The sequence below is a fragment of the Mauremys reevesii genome, linkage group 11 (assembly GCF_016161935.1).
Source record: "Mauremys reevesii isolate NIE-2019 linkage group 11, ASM1616193v1, whole genome shotgun sequence".
Taxonomy (NCBI): domain Eukaryota; kingdom Metazoa; phylum Chordata; order Testudines; family Geoemydidae; genus Mauremys; species Mauremys reevesii.
The window spans coordinates 50,684,888-50,704,553 of NC_052633.1; the positions used below are offsets into that span (position 1 = coordinate 50,684,888).

General features: G+C 39.6%; 1 protein-coding gene across 31 annotated transcripts in view; it reads left to right on the forward strand.

The window, feature by feature from the left end:
• Positions 1–443: 443 nt before the first annotated feature.
• The window catches only part of NEB (nebulin), a 193,063-nt gene continuing 173,840 nt past the window's right edge, over positions 444–19,666 (forward strand). For 30 of the 31 annotated variants that reach the window (XM_039494923.1, XM_039494935.1, XM_039494927.1 and 27 more), the window contains exons 1-17: positions 444–518; positions 1,230–1,329; positions 1,844–1,914; positions 4,309–4,353; positions 6,887–7,072; positions 8,705–8,812; positions 9,759–9,863; positions 10,190–10,294; positions 10,401–10,505; positions 11,265–11,369; positions 14,747–14,851; positions 15,046–15,153; positions 16,418–16,534; positions 18,240–18,341; positions 18,429–18,536; positions 18,630–18,734; positions 19,449–19,547. In XM_039494923.1, the coding sequence (XP_039350857.1) occupies positions 1,879–1,914; positions 4,309–4,353; positions 6,887–7,072; positions 8,705–8,812; positions 9,759–9,863; positions 10,190–10,294; positions 10,401–10,505; positions 11,265–11,369; positions 14,747–14,851; positions 15,046–15,153; positions 16,418–16,534; positions 18,240–18,341; positions 18,429–18,536; positions 18,630–18,734; positions 19,449–19,547 (1,539 nt within the window). In that variant the 5' untranslated portion in view covers positions 444–518; positions 1,230–1,329; positions 1,844–1,878. The remainder of the gene's footprint in view (positions 519–1,229; positions 1,330–1,843; positions 1,915–4,308; positions 4,354–6,886; positions 7,073–8,704; positions 8,813–9,758; positions 9,864–10,189; positions 10,295–10,400; positions 10,506–11,264; positions 11,370–14,746; positions 14,852–15,045; positions 15,154–16,417; positions 16,535–18,239; positions 18,342–18,428; positions 18,537–18,629; positions 18,735–19,448; positions 19,548–19,666) is intronic. The other variant, XM_039494924.1, reaches the window with a different exon arrangement.

Genomic DNA, 19,666 nt, shown 5'->3' on the forward strand with positions numbered 1-19,666 from the left:
CTAAGTCCACATCCACATCTAACCTTTCTTCAAAGTGTTAGGGGGCATATGGATTCTGGGGTTTTGGTTCAGGCCCATCTCAGAGTAAAATATGCTGTATAAATGCAAATTCATTATCATTACACATTCAGACAAAAGGATTTTCCATCTGGGTACTAACCGATATTTGTCTGCAGCATTCAACAGTAATTTATGTATCTTTTTTTTTTAATCAAGATCCATTTCAGAAGAAATCCTAAAGCAGTTTAGTCAAAACCCTGAAATGTTTTGGTTTTAGTTGAAAGCCAAAGAAGTAATTAACTCCCTTTTTCTTTGTGGATTTACTGAACAGGTGCTCTTCTAAAGGATCACTAGGTATATTTAGCATCTGAAATTTGAGCAAGTCTAAATCTCATTGGCTGGCCTGGCCACATGATAATTTAGGATCTGATGCATCAGGCTTGCTTTTGCCCAGTGTTTCTCAGGAGGGAAGAGTTGGAGAGGCTTTGCTGCTAAGGAAAGTTTGTAAAATATTGCTGGTAAGTGGATTTTATTTTTTCTGTAGAGCCAATTGGGCAGTTTCTTATTCTGTAGCTTTTTGAGGGCTCTGTTCATTACTTACCCATGAAAGTCAATAAGTATTTTGCCTAAGCAAGAAGTCATGAAAAGGACCCTGAGTGGTTGCAAATCACAGTAAGTGAAGAGAAATCCCTGAACCTATGACTGGAGGATATAAAACATGGGGTTTGGATAGACGTTCCCTATATTTAAGTACATATATGTACCACTGATGTTTGTGCTTAGACTGAGCTTTAGCCTGCTTTAGTCACAAGACATACCACTTGTGAATTGTTTTTATGAGTTAGCCCTTTGGTTTAACAACATAGGTTTCTTCTAATTTTTTCCCAACGTATTGGCATTAAAAAGGGACAATAATGTATGCTCCTATATTTAACCTGCAGTACTGGTCTTCACTTGCCTCAGAAGGAATTGCAGTTTAGCTAGCTAAATGAAACCAGCCACCACTCCATAGTATTAGCTTACATGGCAGATATCTTTGGACTAAAGCAGCTGTTCCAAACCTTCATCTACCACCAGCGTTAGAAATAGGGATGTATTGTCTAGTAGCAAGCTGTAATTTTGACAGGCCTATAACATAAGCATTCCATTAATTAATCCATCTGAATTTTGCAGCAATAACCTTTATTTCAAATATTGACCCAAACGATATGGTTTTCTATATTTTCTAGGTTTGAAGGAAAAAAATAGAAAAAAGCCACAAAAGCTAAGAAACGGAGCATCCATACAGGCTGATGGTGGGAAGAGAGAAATTAACCTCATTAATTTAAGGTCATTTAAAAATAATTATGTCAGATTTTTCTTCATTATATTTTTGCTTGTTATATTATAACTTACCAAGGAAAACCCCATCCAAACAAGAGATGAAATAAAATAATGGGCTATATAAATATTATAGATAAGGAGAGTTCTCCAGAAAATTTTATAGTGGGAAAATTCAAAACATATATTTTAACAAATAACCACATCTCTTATTTGTTCTTCAATATGTGTTGGACGTCAGCATTAAATTCCATATATTTGAATTGAATTGTAACTGATATTAGCATGTTACTTAATCCAGTAACACTGCAGTCTGAAATAAAGTGAAATAAAGTTAGATCATGATGGCTTTAATTTTTGTGAGTCACATGCTAAAGGTCTGCTCCTGACTTGCCAGTAAAATAATGTATTGGTATTAGCAATTATTACACCGTGACACACACACATAATGGACTTGACTAATAGTTTCATAATATTTGAATACTTTGGGCTAATATTATATTTTCATCTGTTATATGTCCAGTGCATAGGTTATAGGCAGAGGAATACTCTGTAAAAATGGCAGACGAGGAGGAGTATGAGGAGGTCATAGAGGTAAGAGAAAAATCTTTTAACAATGGAGTTACTTGTTTGTGAACTTGTAACAAATTAATGTTTTGAAGATGCATAGCTTGTGTCCATCTCTGTACATAAGCATAATGTTCCCCAAGTTTGTGTGTGTGCAGGTACATTAGAGGGAACAGTGCCATCAATACTGCAGAACCTCTGTGGCTGCTGTTCCAGTATCTATTCGAATATGGATTGTGAACTTTCCCACCCATTGCAAGGAAGGAATATGAAAATTCCATATTGGGGGCCTTTTGTGAGCCCTATAGGGTCAATACAGTATGGATACTCAGTGTAGATCTGAGGCCAAATTAAACCCTGGTGTAAGAGCACCAAAATCTATGGAGATACAGTAGGGATGAATTTGACCTCATTGAAGCTCATTGCTTTCTACCTCATTGTAGTGCCATGATTTGAGGAGTCCCCAGTAACTAGGGACACAACAGCCTACTATCATGGGTGAATGTCAGTGAAAAAATGACTTTGCTATAAGATGGTTACACTATATTAATAAACCTGCCCTTAGTTATTAAACAATGTTTATTCCATTAAAATACATAAGGGCAATTAGAATGGCTTCCATAGTGTCCTCTGAGAGGGAAAAAACGATAGTGTTTATTTTAGTGACCAATTTTACAACTCTGATCTGCACAAGAAATCCTATGGATTTCTCATCTGAGCCAAGATGGCAGGGTTGAGCCTTCAGTGCTGAACACTGTATGTTTCTGATCGTCAGATGCAGATATGCTAATTCAGTTAGTTACATATCTACATCATTTGTCTGAGGAAATATATGTCACTGTTAGTACAGTCCCTATAGATGTATTTTGGAATCTAGCTCTAAAAGGAACTATTTCTCCAAATTGTTATGATTTCCTGTATTATCTGTGATTCACCTTGTATGCAGTGACTAATAATATCAGTGTTAATTGCACCACCAGTTATACTGTAGTAATTCCCACTTCCATAATTATCTCCTTTTCTAGGCTGATAATTATTTATTTTATTTTTGATAAGGTGTCAATTTCCTTTTTTTTTAAATTGTGTGATGTGGCAATGTTTGCCCAGACAGTTCCATTTCCTCCTTTGTTTTTTAAAAAATGTATGCCTCTTTATAACCACATCTATAGGACAGCCTCAGATGGTTCTGCTTTATTAGCTTCCTCCTGAGATAGTCACAGGGGAGAAGTTATAAATAAAACAGCAACAAATGGCATCTGGTATCATTTTGAAGCAGCTCAGCCCTTTCCAAAATCATTAAATCTATAACCCTAGTTTTATATAAATCACGTGATTGAAATCTGTGTAATCAACTTGTGCCAGATATTTGTGTTTAAAGAGAGAGGAAAATTATTGCTGGAATAAGTGAATATTCTTTTACTCACCCAGAGGGCTCAGAGTATACTGAGTATTTCATTTAAGGGATATTTCTCTTACCTCTGGATGTACTAGTCTACATTAGATATTGTAGCCATTTGTGATTCGCAAAGAATGCAGTTGATCACAAACCAGATAGTATTTCACTGATGAGTATCTTGAAACTTTGGGAAAAGTGAGTCACACACACTACACTGGCACTGAAGAGGAACTACTCAAAAACATAACCAGATATTAGGCCGCATGAGAGGTAGTTTTTTCTAGTTATTTGAGCAAAGTACGGAGGCCCTAGAAAGGCTGAGTTTTAATCACAGTTCTTTTAGGGCCTGATCTTTTAGGGCCTGAAAAGGCCTTTGGATCAGGTGCATACTGATGTGCTGTGTGACCTTGGGGAAAATCACTGTGCATGAGATTTTCAGAGGCAAAAATGCCAGGTGGACACTTAACTAATACTGGAAGTCAATGAGCGTTAGGTGATTTTTTTTTTAAATTTCCATCTTCGTCTTTTCTTTTCCATTGACTTCAATGAAATGTTAGAGGTTCAGAGCAGCTCAGGCTCTGGCCCAGTCTGTCTCAGTTTTCCCATCTGTATAAATGGGTACAGTAAAATGGAGAGGGCTGTTGTGAAGTTTGATTATAGTGACCGTCATCCAGGCTTTTGGGAAACCCTGGTTTCTTTGATACCGACTCTCTCTGTTGCTTTGTGCAAGTCATTTAATCTCACTGCCTCTGTAAAATGGCCATGATAATGAATAATCTTTATCACCTACCTGACAAGAATTTTAATTTGTTTGCAAACTACTACTAATTATTATTATTAAAAATGAGCGGATCCTCAGAACTCTGCCCCGGATGGAAAAGAGGCTCCAGCATGTCTGAACCACAACTACATCCCCCCAAAATTGGGTTGAAAGCTGTGTTTGTTATTGCTTCAAAGAGATAAGGAAGGCATTTTGCTGTGCTGCATGACCTTGAGAAATGATGAGGTTTGTCCTCTGTTTATAGTATTACACTGAAGAGACTGTCGTTGAGGAGGGTGAACCAATGGAGGTAAAGGATTGTATGAGATTGCATGTGGAGCAAATGTACGTGTTGTTAATGCAAAGCACCAAATGCATAATAAACAATTCTGTGTTTTGAGGGTTATTTCACCATTCTGACTGCATAAATATGAGCTGAAATAGGTGAAGATTACTGCTCAAGGAACTTCTATTTAATTTACAAGGTCCTGATCTGGGGAGGGGATAAACACCTTCAGACAAGGGCACTCAGTATCTGTCAAAGTTGGGCCATGGATTACATGAACAGGAAACATGGGCTAGTGTATACTCTAATATACCCTATGTACTTCAGCTATTCTGAAGACAAGTACAGAAAGATTCCTTCTGAAATCTTTTTTGTTTACATGTCAGTTCTATTCTTATTTGTTTTGTATGACCTTAGTCACAAGCAAAGTGATTGTTTCCATGTTTTTCCTGTTTCAGTTATTGCGATGTAGTGCCCCCAGAAAGTTATAAAAGTAATTTGAAATTGCAGTTAGGCCATTCATATGGATATTCCAACTAAGAGCTTTTTCCAGGTGAAATACTCCTCATAATTTGCGGCTATCAAGATGCACAGCCTTACAGTTTTATTCTGTGGGTAAAGTGTTTCCTTTTGAACAAAGAGTCCTGTCACAAAATCTTTCTTGAATCCTTGTTCCAGTAAAATGCCCATTGACAAAATAGGAACTTTTACTGAGTAAGTAATTCAGGACTACCCCTGCCACAAAAAAGGCCATGTCATGTCATTTGTTTTTTAAGATGAACTACCCAGTGAAATCAATGGCCAGAAATTATTCAAAGTAAGCAATGGTGCAACAGATAGTTCTATGTCTGACTTACCGGATTTGCATTACATTAATGATGGTAGGTTTTTTTTATTTAAATAGAAAATTAGTCACCGTAGGCACTATAGACTTTCTAATTACTGTGATTAGATTTTCTTCTGTAGACTGTGGTGTATTAATACTCTGTAACCCCTTGGATTTTAATATGAAAGAGGAAAGCTCACTGTACTTTCAGAATCAAGCATTTTTTTCTGCTCATTTTCTTTGAAGAGGTCATGACTTAGGTACTGGTTAAGTCTATTCACTGGTACATGTAACTTTTTTCTAGTGTTAAGGTTTTACTGTCTAAGGGTCAAACTTCGTAAACTCTTCAGGGCAAGTACCATAACTTATAGCTGTCTGCAAAGTGCTATGTACATTTATGGTGTAATAAACCAAAAAAAAAAAGAAGTTAATAGGAGCCAACTTCTGTTGAATCATTATTTAGCCCTAGTGTAATAGGTAACAAGAAACAGCATGTAATTTTTTTCATGGTTTTATGACCACGTGCGTGCATTTAGGATTCTCCAGTGCCATTTAATGACAGAAAAGATGTCATTACTTTCCTCACTGATTAGAAATGAATGGATATGGACTAACCTGTTGCAACATTAAAGTGAATAACAACTTATTATTAGTGAAACACAACTAGTGCCCACAGAATAAAGCATTTTGAAAGATAAGTATTGCCAACATTTTCTTCTTTAGCTAATGCTCAATATATTTGCTATTCTACGTCATATTAATGCAAATAACTGTCAAGAAATCTGAGCTTCATTCATTCCCTTTTGAAGGCTTTCCTTTTTTTAGCAAATCTATTATGAACCAAGACTTGATGCTTCCTTATCCATGCACTTTTGAAACAATTTTATTTTTGTAAGTTATAATAACCATTTCTTTTAGTGTTTTTAATTCAAATCTTACTTGTATTGAAACCATTGCCTACAGCATGAACAAATATATAGATAGTTAAAAGGAAATTGAGTCTCTTTCCAACTGAGCTATACCCACTGCTTATATACATATATCAGATAGTCTCTTCTGTGATTATGATCTGACTATCCACATCAGGACATGCAGGTTAGTAGAAAAACTGGATTCTGAACATACATTCAGTCATCTAGTGAATCTTATAGTTATTGTGAAGATCTGAAGGGTTTAGTCATGTTTATCTTGCTATCTCAATTTCTTTTCTCTTTTTGGGGAAGGCTATTCCTTTTGAAGGCTGATAAATGCCTTTCATCTACATTCACATCTCCCAGTGACATCAACAGGAGCTGTGAATGTGTGGATATGTGTTCCCTCCAATACTCCCAATATAGCCCTTAGTATTCAGATCATTTCTGCACTTCGGGCCTATCTGTCATCAATTTACCCTCAAGGTTCCCTCTGACGTCAATGGGAGATACACGTGGAATGATGGCAGCAGAATGCCCTCCAGACTCCAGAGCTGCTGGATAAAAACCAGAGAAGCTTGATTTAGAAATTGGCTAATCTGCAGAGTCTTCACACTGCCTGCTTGGATGATGTGTACTAGGCACATTGGGCAATCCCAGTAGGAAAAATGGCTCACATTGTAGCTCAGTTCCCACTGTGGGGGGTTCCTGAGTAGGAATTAAATGCCATTTCATCAGATAGGAGAGTTAAAAAGTTATTGCTGCAAAATTATTGCTTATAATTAAAAATCCAATAAATACATATTGCCCACATTCCCAGATTATCATGGAGACCACTACCACCACCACCACCAGAGGAACTACTGGCCCCAGAGGCACCTCAGGAACCATTGAGCAAGCTGCACCTCCAGTCAGAAAGAGGATGAAAAAGATAAAAGTGGATTCGTCCAAGTTTATGACCCCTTACCTGAAACACAGTCATAAAATGCAGGATCTGTTCAGTCAGGTAAACTCTTACACTTGTGTCTTCCTGTTTGTTTCTTTAAATCAAATATACACATCATAGCAAACCCTAATATCACTGTAATGTCCTCTTCTGTATTTCCTTTCTCACCCTTGTTGATTACTGATATTTACAGTGAAAGAGGAGTTTGTCATTGCCTGATTCATTCATTGTTATGGTAGTGAATCATGATGTCACAAAAAGTGGCCTGAGGGAGGGGCATGAGTTCTATCGGTTATAACAGATATCTGAGAGCCAGGATTCCTGATGTCCATTCCTAGCTCTCTCACTGACTCTTTGTGTTCTGCTGGAAAATTTATTTAACCTCTCTCTGCCTCAGTTTACACACCTGAGTTGGAATAATAATTAAAGATAGACCTGAGTTGTGAACTTAACCAAAGCTCAAGCATGATTGGTTTGTTTGCTTTTCATTTTTGGCCAACTGTAGACAAAGGGCCAAATTGCAAAGTCCAGATCCGGATCCAAACTTTCCCAAAAGCTTGAAGAAAGTGGTTCCAATCTGGGGTGCTACTTCATGCCCAGCTCTAAATACATAAGTGTTGTGAGGCGCAATTAATGCCTATGAAGTGTTTTTACATTCTAAGATGGAAAAAAAGGGTAGAAAAAATTAACGGTAAGGTGATGAAAGTGATAACTTATTTTATTGTTTGAATTGGTCGTGAGGGGGAGGGGGAGGGGGAGGGAAGGACATAACAGATGATAATCCAGGGCCCAGTCCTGCAAACATTACAGGACTTTATTCAGTATTCCTAATCCTGTGAACAAGGGCACTCACTTGAATAAGGGCTGTAGGATTGAGCCCACAACACTCAGGGAGTATTTTAAAACTGTAGTAGTAGTAGTGCACCTCATGCAAATAAAATCAGCAACTTGACTATAGCGAACCGTTTAAGTGGGGAGACTGCCCAACTCAAAGTGAAAATCAATGGGAGTTGGGTGCCATAGGCCTCTTTGTAAAGCCCAGCTTGAATTTATTAAATTAAATATGCCTGATCCTGATCTCACTGAAGTCATTGGGAGCTTTGCCATTGACACCAATGGGAACAGGATCAGGTCACGTGGATTTTCAGCATATTTAAGCAGCTACATTTGTTATATTATTTTAAAAATATGTGTGTCATATTAATATTGTAAAGCCATAGAAATACTGGGACAAATTCTGCTCTTATTTCCAACTGTGCAGCCCCATTGACTTCAATAGGGTTGCACAGCTAGAAATAAGAGCACAGCTTAAGCCATTGTGTTTTCAGGTATCTGAATAAAATTTTTTTAGCTACGTGATTTTTATAGAATAATTGTTATGATAGAAAACCAAACTCCCTACAGGCCTAACCTGTGTCATATCTGGGTGATCTGAAGTGAGCTCTAGAGGAGAAACAGACTATTCTATTTGTTACAGTGTACCAGATCCCCAGCTGGTGTAAATCAGGACACCTCCTTTGGCTCCAATGGGACTCAATTGACTTCAATTAAGCTATGCTGATTTACGCTATTTGATGATCTGGCCCAGTGTTGCTAACCCAGTGAAGATAAACATTGATGACTGCTCTAGCTAAAGCTTCTCCAGAACTTTGGGAGTTTGTCTGAGTAATGTTCAGTCTTGTTTTCTTACAGAACAAATACAAACAGCAGTTTGAAAAAGAAAAAGGAAAGCCATATGCTAGCACAGTTGATACCCCAGAACTTCGGAGAATTAAGAAAGTGCAAGATCAGCTCAGTGAGGTATGTGGTAGGCCTGATAAATCAAATGAGATATAAATTGGTAAGAGGCTGCATCTCCTGGGTTACATATTTTAACTATTGTCAGTAACCAAATAGATAATGTTATGCAATCCAGTCTGGAAGCTTAGCAGAAACATTGCCAAGGTCTCTGGTGCAGGAAATGCAGACTCAATGACAAGCTTAAAAGTCTAGAATTCAGTTTGGGATTTAGGCCTTGGCAACAAGGAAGGAGAGATAATGGTCCTTGATCAGCTGGATAATAATTCCAGGTGGCTGTGGCCAAAAGAGGTTTGAAATTTTTTCATCTGAAGTTAAAGATAGGATGCTGGGAAAATGTTGATAAAGTATAAAGCACTGAATTAAATGACACTGCTGGCTACATCCTGTCATTTATCTGCATGTGGAATTCCTGTTGAAGTGAATGGAAATATTGCCTGAATACTGCAAAATCAGACCTTTCAAAATGTGCCTAAACACTTCTCTTTTCATATGACCACATATCAAACAGCTGCCCTTAATAGACCCTGCTGATGTGCTCTAAAAGGTACTTATTTGTGTTGTTGTAGTCCCATTTCAAGTAGCACTATGTTAACACAAACTAGGTATCTTTTAGGGAATGTCTGCACTGCAATTAAAAACCCATGGCTGGTCTTAGGGTGACCAGATGTCCCGATTTTATAGGGACAGTCCCAATTTTTGGGTCTTTTTCTTATATAGGCTCCTATTACCCCCCCACCCCTGTCCCGATTTTTCACATTTGCTGTCTGGTCACCCTAGCTGGTCTGTGCCAGCTGACTCGGGCTTGCAGGGCTCATGTTAAGGGGTTGTTTAATTGAGATGTAGATGTTTGAGCCTGGGACCTGCAAGGAGGGAGGGTCCTAGAGCTCAGATGTTTTCTTGATAAATACTTCTCCCAATTAATTGTGTTTGGCATGTCTTGATCTAGGTTAAATATCGTATGGCTGGCGATGTTGCAAAGACTATTTGCCATGTTGATGAAAAAGCAAAGGACATAGAACATGCAAAGAAGGTGTCGCGGCAAGTGAGCAAGGTAAGAGTGTGAGTGATTCTGTGAGAGGGTTGTGGACATCAATGGCAGCAAGCCGTGTAGGTCAAGGCCCTAAGTGTGTAGGTCAGGGCCCTAAGAATGATTGTATCAAAATTTCAAAGTAACATAGGAAGATAATTAGCAGAGAAACAACTGAGCAAGAGAGAAAAGTGTTATAATCTGAAATGCTCCTCATTGAGGTAGTCAATGGGTTTTCTTTGTTAGAGACTTTTTCTCCCTTAACATTTTGAAAAAGCTGGCTATGTACTAATACATTTTAGTGCTTTCCTACAAGCACAGTTAACCAACATGCTGGTCTTTCTGTCCAGGTTTTATACAAACAGAACTGGGAGGAGAATAAGGATAAGTACCTTCTTCCCCCCGATGCTCCAGAGCTTGTGCAGGCAATAAAAAATACGGCAATGTTCAGTAAGGTAAGAGTAGCTTCTGCTCTTAGGCAGTATAGTGCATGTATCATTGCTAGTGAGTGGTTATTTCATTCCAAGTAATTACTTCCTGACACTTTTTTCTCTTTTTAAGAAACTGTACACAGAAGATTGGGAGCAAGACAAAACATTATTCTACCCATACAATGACAGTCCAGAGTTGAGGAGAGTAGCAAAGGCCCAAAAGGTTCTTAGTGATGTAAGTAGCAAAGCCTGATTGCCCATCTCAATAGAGTGGTGTCAACTGATTTACCTCTATAGACTTCTCAGTGGATTTGCATTGGCATAAAACCACTATAAGGGAGTAGAGAATCAGTCCCAAGATGCAGTGTGGATATTTATGAAAATGGTAGTGATACGTCTGTTGAAAAGCACTGAATGCGTTGAATGTTTATAAAGTCTGAAGAGACTGGAGATTCTGAGTTGTGTTCAGAAGAATTAGTGTAATCAAACCATTATTGGCCCAATCTTCTAGGATGCTGTTTTCAATGGGATATGAGAGTGTTTAACATCTCTCAGGAGACAATGAGAACTTTTCAGGATTGGGCCTATACACCCAGTTCTCCCATGTGTAAAACAGGGATAACAATACTTCCCTACTTCACAGGAATGGTTTAATTCATTAACGTTTATAGAAGCACTTGGAGAACTGAATACCTCCTTGGTTAAGGAGCTATATAAGAGATGTCAGTGGATGTTGAGGGTATTCAGCACCTCACAGGATCAGGGCTCTGAAATCCAAACTATTAATGTATTTCAAAAGTCCCCTAGCAGGTTAGTAATTTCTCTCTTTCTTAAAGAGCACTGTAGTAGTTACACTGCTTGAGAGAGCTTATTTTGCAGCAGTGGAAATGACTGCTTCTGTTAATGGAAGCGTCAGAGAGGGTCAGGAGTAAATGGTCTGTTGTTTATTTAAACAGGCAGTTCCTGTAAATGTTTACTCCTTGCATTATTTCAGATTGTTTACAAAAAGGGACATGATGAACGAAAATCTAAATACACTTCTCTGCCAGATCCACCTGATGTGGAGCTCGCCAAGAAAGCGACTAAGCAGCGCAGTGATGTGAGTATACTGCTCCGCTTTCTCCCAACTAGACATCTTGCTTAAGGATTTGGAGAGGCAGAATCATTTAAGTGCATATACATTATATACAGGCTGGGTTCAAGCATGAACAAATAAATAAATAAACAAACAAATAGATCAGTCCTCACAAGGGGCTCTGTGTTTGCCATCTAGTCTTCCATGATGACTGTCAGGGTTTTTTTTCTTCCTCATCTTTTTCAATTCCCATATTCACCCCCCCTTCTTCTTTCTTCTCTCCTACACTCTTCTCCCCTTCCTCAGTCTTCTCATTCTCCTTCTTTTTCTGTTCTCTCCACCCTCCAGGGGTATGCTATAGAAGGTCATAATGATCAACATGACCACTATGTTGCTTGTTTAAATTCAAATAGCAAAGTGTTTGTATGTATGGGTGCATTTTTTGTTATATAATATTTTCTAAGGAGTCCATAATTTGTTCTCAAAGAACACATTTATTTTTCTAATAGGACTGGATAATTGATATTTGATTATGAAATGCACCTGTCAGATCTTAAAAGTGAACAGGCTGTATTCATGTTGTAGAATATATTTAAATATGAATTTCAATGCAAAATTATTATACACATTATAAAGAGTCCTTCATTCCTAACATCCTCATGTTCACAGATCTCAGTTAGAGGAAAAGTTTGTCAAACAAGATGTCTTCAGTGTGATTTTGCACACTGAATTAGCTAATGGCAACAAGCAGTGAATCCTTAGGGCATGATTAACAGAGGCCCTGACACCAGTCATCTCCAGTCTATATTTTGTTATAGTTAGAGTAAATGAGTACCAAAGAATGCAGGAGATGGGATGGAATATAGAGAGATAAAAGTTCAGCTTAATAAATGGGACTATATCATGTAGACTCCTAAGTTAGAAGTAGGATTTTAAGTCAGTTCAGAATGTAACTGTGACTAAAGAGTAGGTGATATATAATCATATTGCTTTGTACTAGTAATTAACTACAGCACAGTGTTAAGAAATCACAGTCATTGACCCTTGAGGTTGAAAAACCATTGATGAACATAGTGATGAGCTTAGTTATGAGCAGAGAGAAAATATTTTATTTGGAGAAAATTTCTCAGATAGCCGAAGGACCTTACTTCGCAACCGTACTCAAATGTAGCTCAAAAGATAAATGCGTGTCAAAAAGACCTTATCATGGAACCAGCAGGAACTAACTGATCACTATATAAAGTTAATGAAATATGAGTAGCAGTCAACAGGCTATGTGTAGTTCATGCCAGTGAAAACAAGGGCATTTTGTTAGCATTGTTTTCCATAGCCAGTCTCTATGAGTGGCATAAGAACTGAAGCAGCATGGAAGTGCTCAGATTTTCTGCAAATAAACTGGAGTATCAAAATACAGCCTGAAGCATGATGGCACCAAGTCAAAACCTTTGCACTGCATCCATTAGGAAACAGATAGGAACTAGACTGGAGCAGACAATAGTTTATTTCTGATGAGCTTGAGTACAAGCTGATAGTAATCATATGCACCATGTAAAGGGTGTGCAAACCCTGCATAAATCTGAGTGGTCCACTTTGGTTCTGTGACATGTTGTGTTTGCAGTAGCAGGAAATTCTAGTTGAGTCAGTAGGGGAAAATATGTGTGTTAGTGAGAAGTCATGGATAGTAGTTCACAACTGAAGCTGCCTCAGTGCAGAGCATGTACAAGCTGCATGCCTCACCAATCTACTAGAATTCTTTGAGGGGGTGGGTCAACAAGCATGTGGACAAGGGGGACCAAGTGGATATAGTGTACTTAGATTTTCAGAAAGCCTTTGACAAGGTCCCTCACCAAAGGCTCTTAAGCAAAGGCGCTCCGTCGCTCAGCTCCGGCCAGGGGGAGGGTGGGGGGGGGGGTGGGGCGGGGAGGAGAGCCCCGCCCCCCCTCTCCTCGCGCCCGCGGGGGGGGGCTCTGCCCCGTGGGCCTCCCAGCCGCCCCCGCCTCCCAGCCTCACCACGGCACGGGGCCGGGCCGAGTCTCTCGGCGCTGATGCGCGCTAGGCTCCAGGAGGAGCAGGAGGCGGGGGGGGCCTCTCTTCTTCTCTTGGGGCCTGCGGAGGGCCGGGGCCGGGCAATTGCCCCCCCCCCCTCTGGGCGGCCCTGAGCAAAGTAAGCTGTCATGGGAGAAGAGAGATGGTCCTCTCATGGATCAATAACTGGTTAAAAGAGGGGAAACAAAGGGTAGGAATTAATGCTCAGTTTTCAGAATGGAGAGAGATAAATAGTGGTGTCTTCCAGGGGTCTGTACTGGGACCAGTAGTATTTAACATATTCATAAATGATCTGGAAAAAGGGGTAAACAGTGAGGTGGCAAAATGTGCAGACAATACAAGACTACTCAAGATAGTTAAGTCCAAAAAAGACTGCAAAGAGTTACAAAGGGATCTCACAAAACTGGGTGACGGGGCAACAAAATGGCAGATGAAATTCAATGTGGATAAATGCAAAGTAATGCACACTGGAACACATAATCCCAACTATATATATAAAATGATGGGGTCTACATTAGCTGTTACCATTCAAGAAAGAGATCTTGGAGTCATTGTGAATAGTTCTCTGAAAACATCCACTCAATGTGCAGCAGCAGTCAAAAAAGTGAACAGAATGTTGGGAATCATTAAGAAAGGGATAGAATAATACAAAAAATATCATATTGCTTCTATATAAATCTATGGTACACCCACATCTTGAATGCTGCATGCAGATGTGGTCACCCCATCTCAAAAAAGATATATTGGAATTGGAAAAGGTTCAGAAAAGGGCAAGAAAAATGATTAAGGGTATGGAACAGCGTCCGTATGAGGAGAGATTAATAAAACTGGGACTTTTCGGCTTGGAAAAGAGACAACCGGGGGTGGAGGTATGACAAAGGTCTGTAGAATCATGACTGGTGTGGAGAAAGTAAATAAGGAAGTGTTATTTACTCCTTCTTATAACACAAGAACTAGGGGTCACCAAATGAAATTAATAGACAGCAGGTTTAAAACAAACAAAAGGAAGTATTTCTTTACATAAAGCAGAGTCAACCTCTGGAACTCTTTGCCAGAAGATGTTGAGAAGGCCAAGATTATAACAGGGTTAAAAAAGAACTAGATAAATTCATGGAGGATGGCTATTAGCCAGGATGTCAGAGATGGTGTCCCTAGCCTCTGTTTGCCAGAAGCTGGGAATGGGTGACAGGGGATGGATCACTTGATGATTACCTGTTCTGTTCATTCCCTCTAGGGCACCTGGCACTGGCCACTGTCAGAAGACAGGATACTGGGCTAGGTGGACCTTTGGTCTGACCCAGTATGGCCGTTCTTATGTTCTTATGATTAATATACATTATTTCATTTTGTTATAGTTTAAGTACCATGAAGACTATGAAAATAAGATTAAAGGCAAGTGGAGTCAAACTCCTTGCTATGAAGTTGCAGTTGCAAGGATGAATGCTGATAATTTAAGTATGGTAAGAGAGTTATTTAGACACTGGGCCAAATGTATGTTTGTACCCTGTATTTTTATCAAGCCTATAATGCCTGATATATTTTTTCTGCTTTGTTTATAGTACTTCTCTTTTTCTATTTAATCTATATTATGGATGACTATTTTGCAATGGTAGTGTATTTGATACATTTTGTTCTCTTTTTCCATTGCTTACAGAGAAAATACCAGGAAGACTATGAGCTCATGAAAGACCAAATCTACTTTATGCAAACTGACACTCCAGAGTACCAGGCTAATAAGCGAGTTGGAATTGCTGCCAGTAAAGTAAGTTAAGAATTCCCCCATTTACTTAGTTTGGTTCCACTTCTGCCAAACTTCTGATGACTCCAAATTATATTCAAGAACTTCAGCTGCGAAGCCGCGTTGATACACAACTTTCTTTCTTGTTCTGTCTGAGACTTCTATTATGGGCCAGATCCACCACTGATGTAAATCAATATAATTTCATTGACTTCAACTGAGATTTTTTTGCTTTAGATTGTAATAAATTTTTCAGTGCCTGACAATCTCCCTTGATTGTCTTTTGTGGCGCTGGAAGTATGACCCACTGGTTTAGAAACAGAGCCTTGGATCTGTATAGATATGCTTATGGATTATTCAGGGCAATAAGGATTTCACTTTGGAGATTGTCTATTAGAGGGTGCAAAGCTTCTTGGGACACAGTGAAGGAAAGCCACCACATAAGAACAGTTGGCATTCTGTTGAATGCTATATTCATTATAAAGCAACAGCTTAGCTCAGGGGTGGGCAAACTTTTTGACCTGAGGGCCACATCAGGGTTGTGAAACTGTATGCAGGGCCGGGTAGGGAAGGCTGTGCCTCCCCAAACAGCCTGGCCCCCGCCCCCTATCCGCCCCCTATCCGCCCCCTCCCACTTCCCACCTCCTGACTGCTCCCCTCTAAACTCCTGACCCCTCAACCCCCCCGCTCTTTGTCCCCTAACTGCCCCCTGGGACCCCACTCCATAGCCAACCCCCGCTGCTCCCTGTCCCCTGACTTCCCTGACCCCTAGCCACACCTCTGCCCCCTGCCAGGCCTCCCGGGACACCCATGCCTATCCAACCCACTCTGTCCCCCGTTCCCTGACTGCCTCCCCAAACCTCTGCCCCATCCAACCGCCCCCTGCTCCCTGTCCCCTGACTGCCCCTACCAGGCCTCCTGCCTCTTATTCAACACCCCCGCTCCCCACCCCCTTACCATGCCAGAGCCAGCCACGTCACCATGCTGCCCGGCAGGAACTTGCAGTCCCACCGCCCAAAGAGCTGGCAGCACGGCGAGCTGAGGCTGAGGGGGAGGGATGACACAGGGGATGGGCCGGGGGCTAGCCTCCCCGCCCGGGAGCTCACGGACAGGGTAGGATGGTCCTGCAGGCTGGATGTGGCCCGTGGGCTGTAGTTTGCCCACCTCCGGCTCAGTTGCTTAGAAATTATGCTCTTTCTCGGATATTCACTTCGTTTCCAAGAGCAGCCCTTCTGAAAAGGGCTAACCAAGAAGACAGTCCAAATATACTTTTATTTAATTTCTATAGGTGAAATATAAAGAAGACTATGAAAAGAGCAAAGCTACTGCAGATTATAATGTACTTCCTGCTACAGAGAATCCATTGCTGAAACAGCTAAAAGTTTCAGGAAAGCAGCTGAGTGATGTAAGTAGCATAAAAGTTCAGTTTGAATATTTCAGCCATATGATATAAACCAAGCCCATCAGTTCTTTACAGTAGGGGTTCATGGGGCAGGGAATGTCTTTTTGTTGTCTGTTAGCACAGTGCTTAGCACAGTGGGGTCCTGGTCCATGACTAGGTCTCCTAGGACATATGGTAATACAAATAAATAATAACAATAAATAATAATAATTAATAATCTTCACTGAAGCCTCTTAGTATTTGCAGGTTGCCGCATGAACCTTTGTTTACTGTGAGATACACCCACCCAGTCCAACTGTACTAACCCCTTAAGAGTTAAAAACGGAGGTTTTGGCAAGTTGAGGGAGTAGTCGACTGTTCTCTAATGTCTCCGTGTTATTGTCAGCTGTTACAGCAGTATTTGTGACGGTGTTGTAGATCAGTGAGTCCTATCCATTCTCCAACAGCTGGACGGAACTTTCATTGGGTGTCTGATGAAGCTAAAAGAAATAGATTTCTCACATACTCACATACATAGTTCCCTTCAGTGATGTAATGACAGCTGGGTGCTCCCCAGGCAAGGCAAGGCTCCCCAGACACGCTCTTGCCTCTTCCCCGAAGGAGCCTGCCCTAGTTACTGCCCTGCCAAGGGTTCAAAACTTATGAGTCAGCCCCCCCTAAAAATCATAAGACAGGCTTAAAAATCAAGAGATATGTTAAAAAATAAATATACACCTCTACCTCGATATAACACTGTCCTCAGGAGCCAAAAAATCCTAACGCATTATAGGTGAAACCGCGTTATATTGAACTTGAATTGATCCACCGGAGCGGCAGTCCCCGCCCCCCCAGGAGTGCTGCTTTTCCATGTTCTATCCGAATTCGTGTTATATTGGGTGGCGTTATATCAGGGTAGAGGTGTATTTTGGGTGCTTTTTTATTTGCTTTCTGGTTTTTGAGACTTTAGGGAACTCTTAAGTCATGTTTTCAAGCTTTTCTCTCCAACCATGAGGAGCTGAAGTTAACTTTAAAAATAAAAAAAGGCAGCAGAGATTCTCACCTAATCACATGCCTGGGGCTTTATGAAAAGCACCAATTGCCGTGGCACTTGTGATAAAATTGTACGAGATTTGGTAATACTATAGTCTGCCCCTGTCTCCTAATTGTTGAAAGGGATTCTAGGTAGATTCTATCTAGACATGTTCTAGTTTAACATGTTGCATAAAAATTATTCTTCAGAAGCAGAACTGCTGCATAAATTGACTTGTGCTTAACGACCTGAAAAGTAAATCTGAAAATAAAATAGCCTTAACTATAGGTTGTTCCCTGCTCTTCCCACTGTTGCTTTATATCCTCAGAATTTTCACCAGAGACAGGGATGTACCAAAACCCAGGATCTGAACACCATGATCTTTGGAAAAGTTTGGCTCTGGAATTAGATCTGAACTTTGCATCTGCCCCCTATATATAATGGACTGACATCCTAGAACCTATCACATGGACATTTCAGCAAAACATAGATACAGATCCAAACTTTGCAGCTCAATCCCATCTCTGCTTTTTACATTAGCAGGTTATTGCCTTGTCAAGCTGATGGCTTGCTTTTGTTTCTTAGTGTCATTTCAAAATGTTATCAGTAAAGGCTTTAGTCAGAGTATCATTTCTGCTGGTGGAAATGAATGAATTCCACTAAATCTTCTGTATTACCTGATTTTATTTTATTTTGCAGAAATTATACAAGGAAGCCTATGAAAAGTCAAAAGCAACAAGCATTAATTATTGTGACACTCCAAAGTTTCAAATTGATAATGTTCTGAAAAGCTTCAGTGATGTAAGTATTGTTGTAATTGTTCCTGTATTTCAGACATAACTTTCGCAGTTATATATATTTATAAATATGTGATTTTTCCCCCCGCAGGTTAAATATAAAGATGCATATCAAAAGAATATTTTGGGACATTATGTAGGCAGCTATGAGAACCCATATCATACACACTACATGAATGTTGCAGCCATGAAGAGTGATGTAAGTATGACAGTGTTTATGTTGATTTCACCATATTCTCATTGCAAGGCAAGATCACTCTGCTTACTATCTAATGTCATTTTTATTCCCTAGAAAAATTACAAAGCAGATTATGAGGAGGACAAGACAAAATGCTACTTCCCTCAAACCATAACTCAAGAGTATGAAGTTATAAAGAAATTAGACCAGTGCAAAGATGTAAGTATGTGGCAATAATTGTTGAAAGGAAACCAGTTAGTTGCAGAAGGGACTCACCCAAAGTCCATGAAAGTCAATTGAGAGATTAATATTGACTTCCCCGTGTTTTGGATTATTTGAACATGTGATTTTTAAAGGCCACATTCATATGTATTGTTTTCAGGAGTTTCTTGTGACACCTAGTGGTCAGGATGTGCTTAGCCTATTTATTTTTTTCGGAGAGGTATAACCACAGAAGGCTGCTGCTCTGCTCTATGTAGGGTTTTTCACATCAAATGTTCTAAACACAACTTTGCCCCCTGTTTTCTAATTTTTATAGAATAAATCATCATGAGACCCACTGGATCAGACTATAAGTGCCATGTACATCTGGTACGTGGTAGATTGCAGGGCTGCTTCTTGCAGGTCAGGTTTCTGTTCCAGATATGGACAAGTTACAGAGCTTCCTTTCCAGAGAGATACACAAAATGTGTTCACAATAAGATCCTTTAATGCAAACCCAAGCTCTGGCTGTTACCGGCTCTGGTAACTTATGTTACTCATGGCACCACATAGTGGCTAATTATTATCATACAGTTTTATATTCCATTACAATATGTATCATTATTGGGGGTACAGTTAGTATTTGGTATTGCAATATTACAGTATCTTATTTGATAGCAAATTTTATTTATATGTGTGTATTTGAAACATATTTTATTATTATTCCTCCAGAATACTTACAAAAAGCATCCTGATCAAACCAAATTTACACAAGTGACCGATTCTCCAGTACAAGTTCAAGCACTGATCAATACCAAGCAGCTGAGTGAAGTAAGTAGTCTGACAAATTAAGCAAAACATAACAAATCACACTTTTACGCTGATTTATGTAAAATATTTCTATGACTCTTCTGTGACCTCCTCTTGTGACAGCTATGCTGTAATAGATC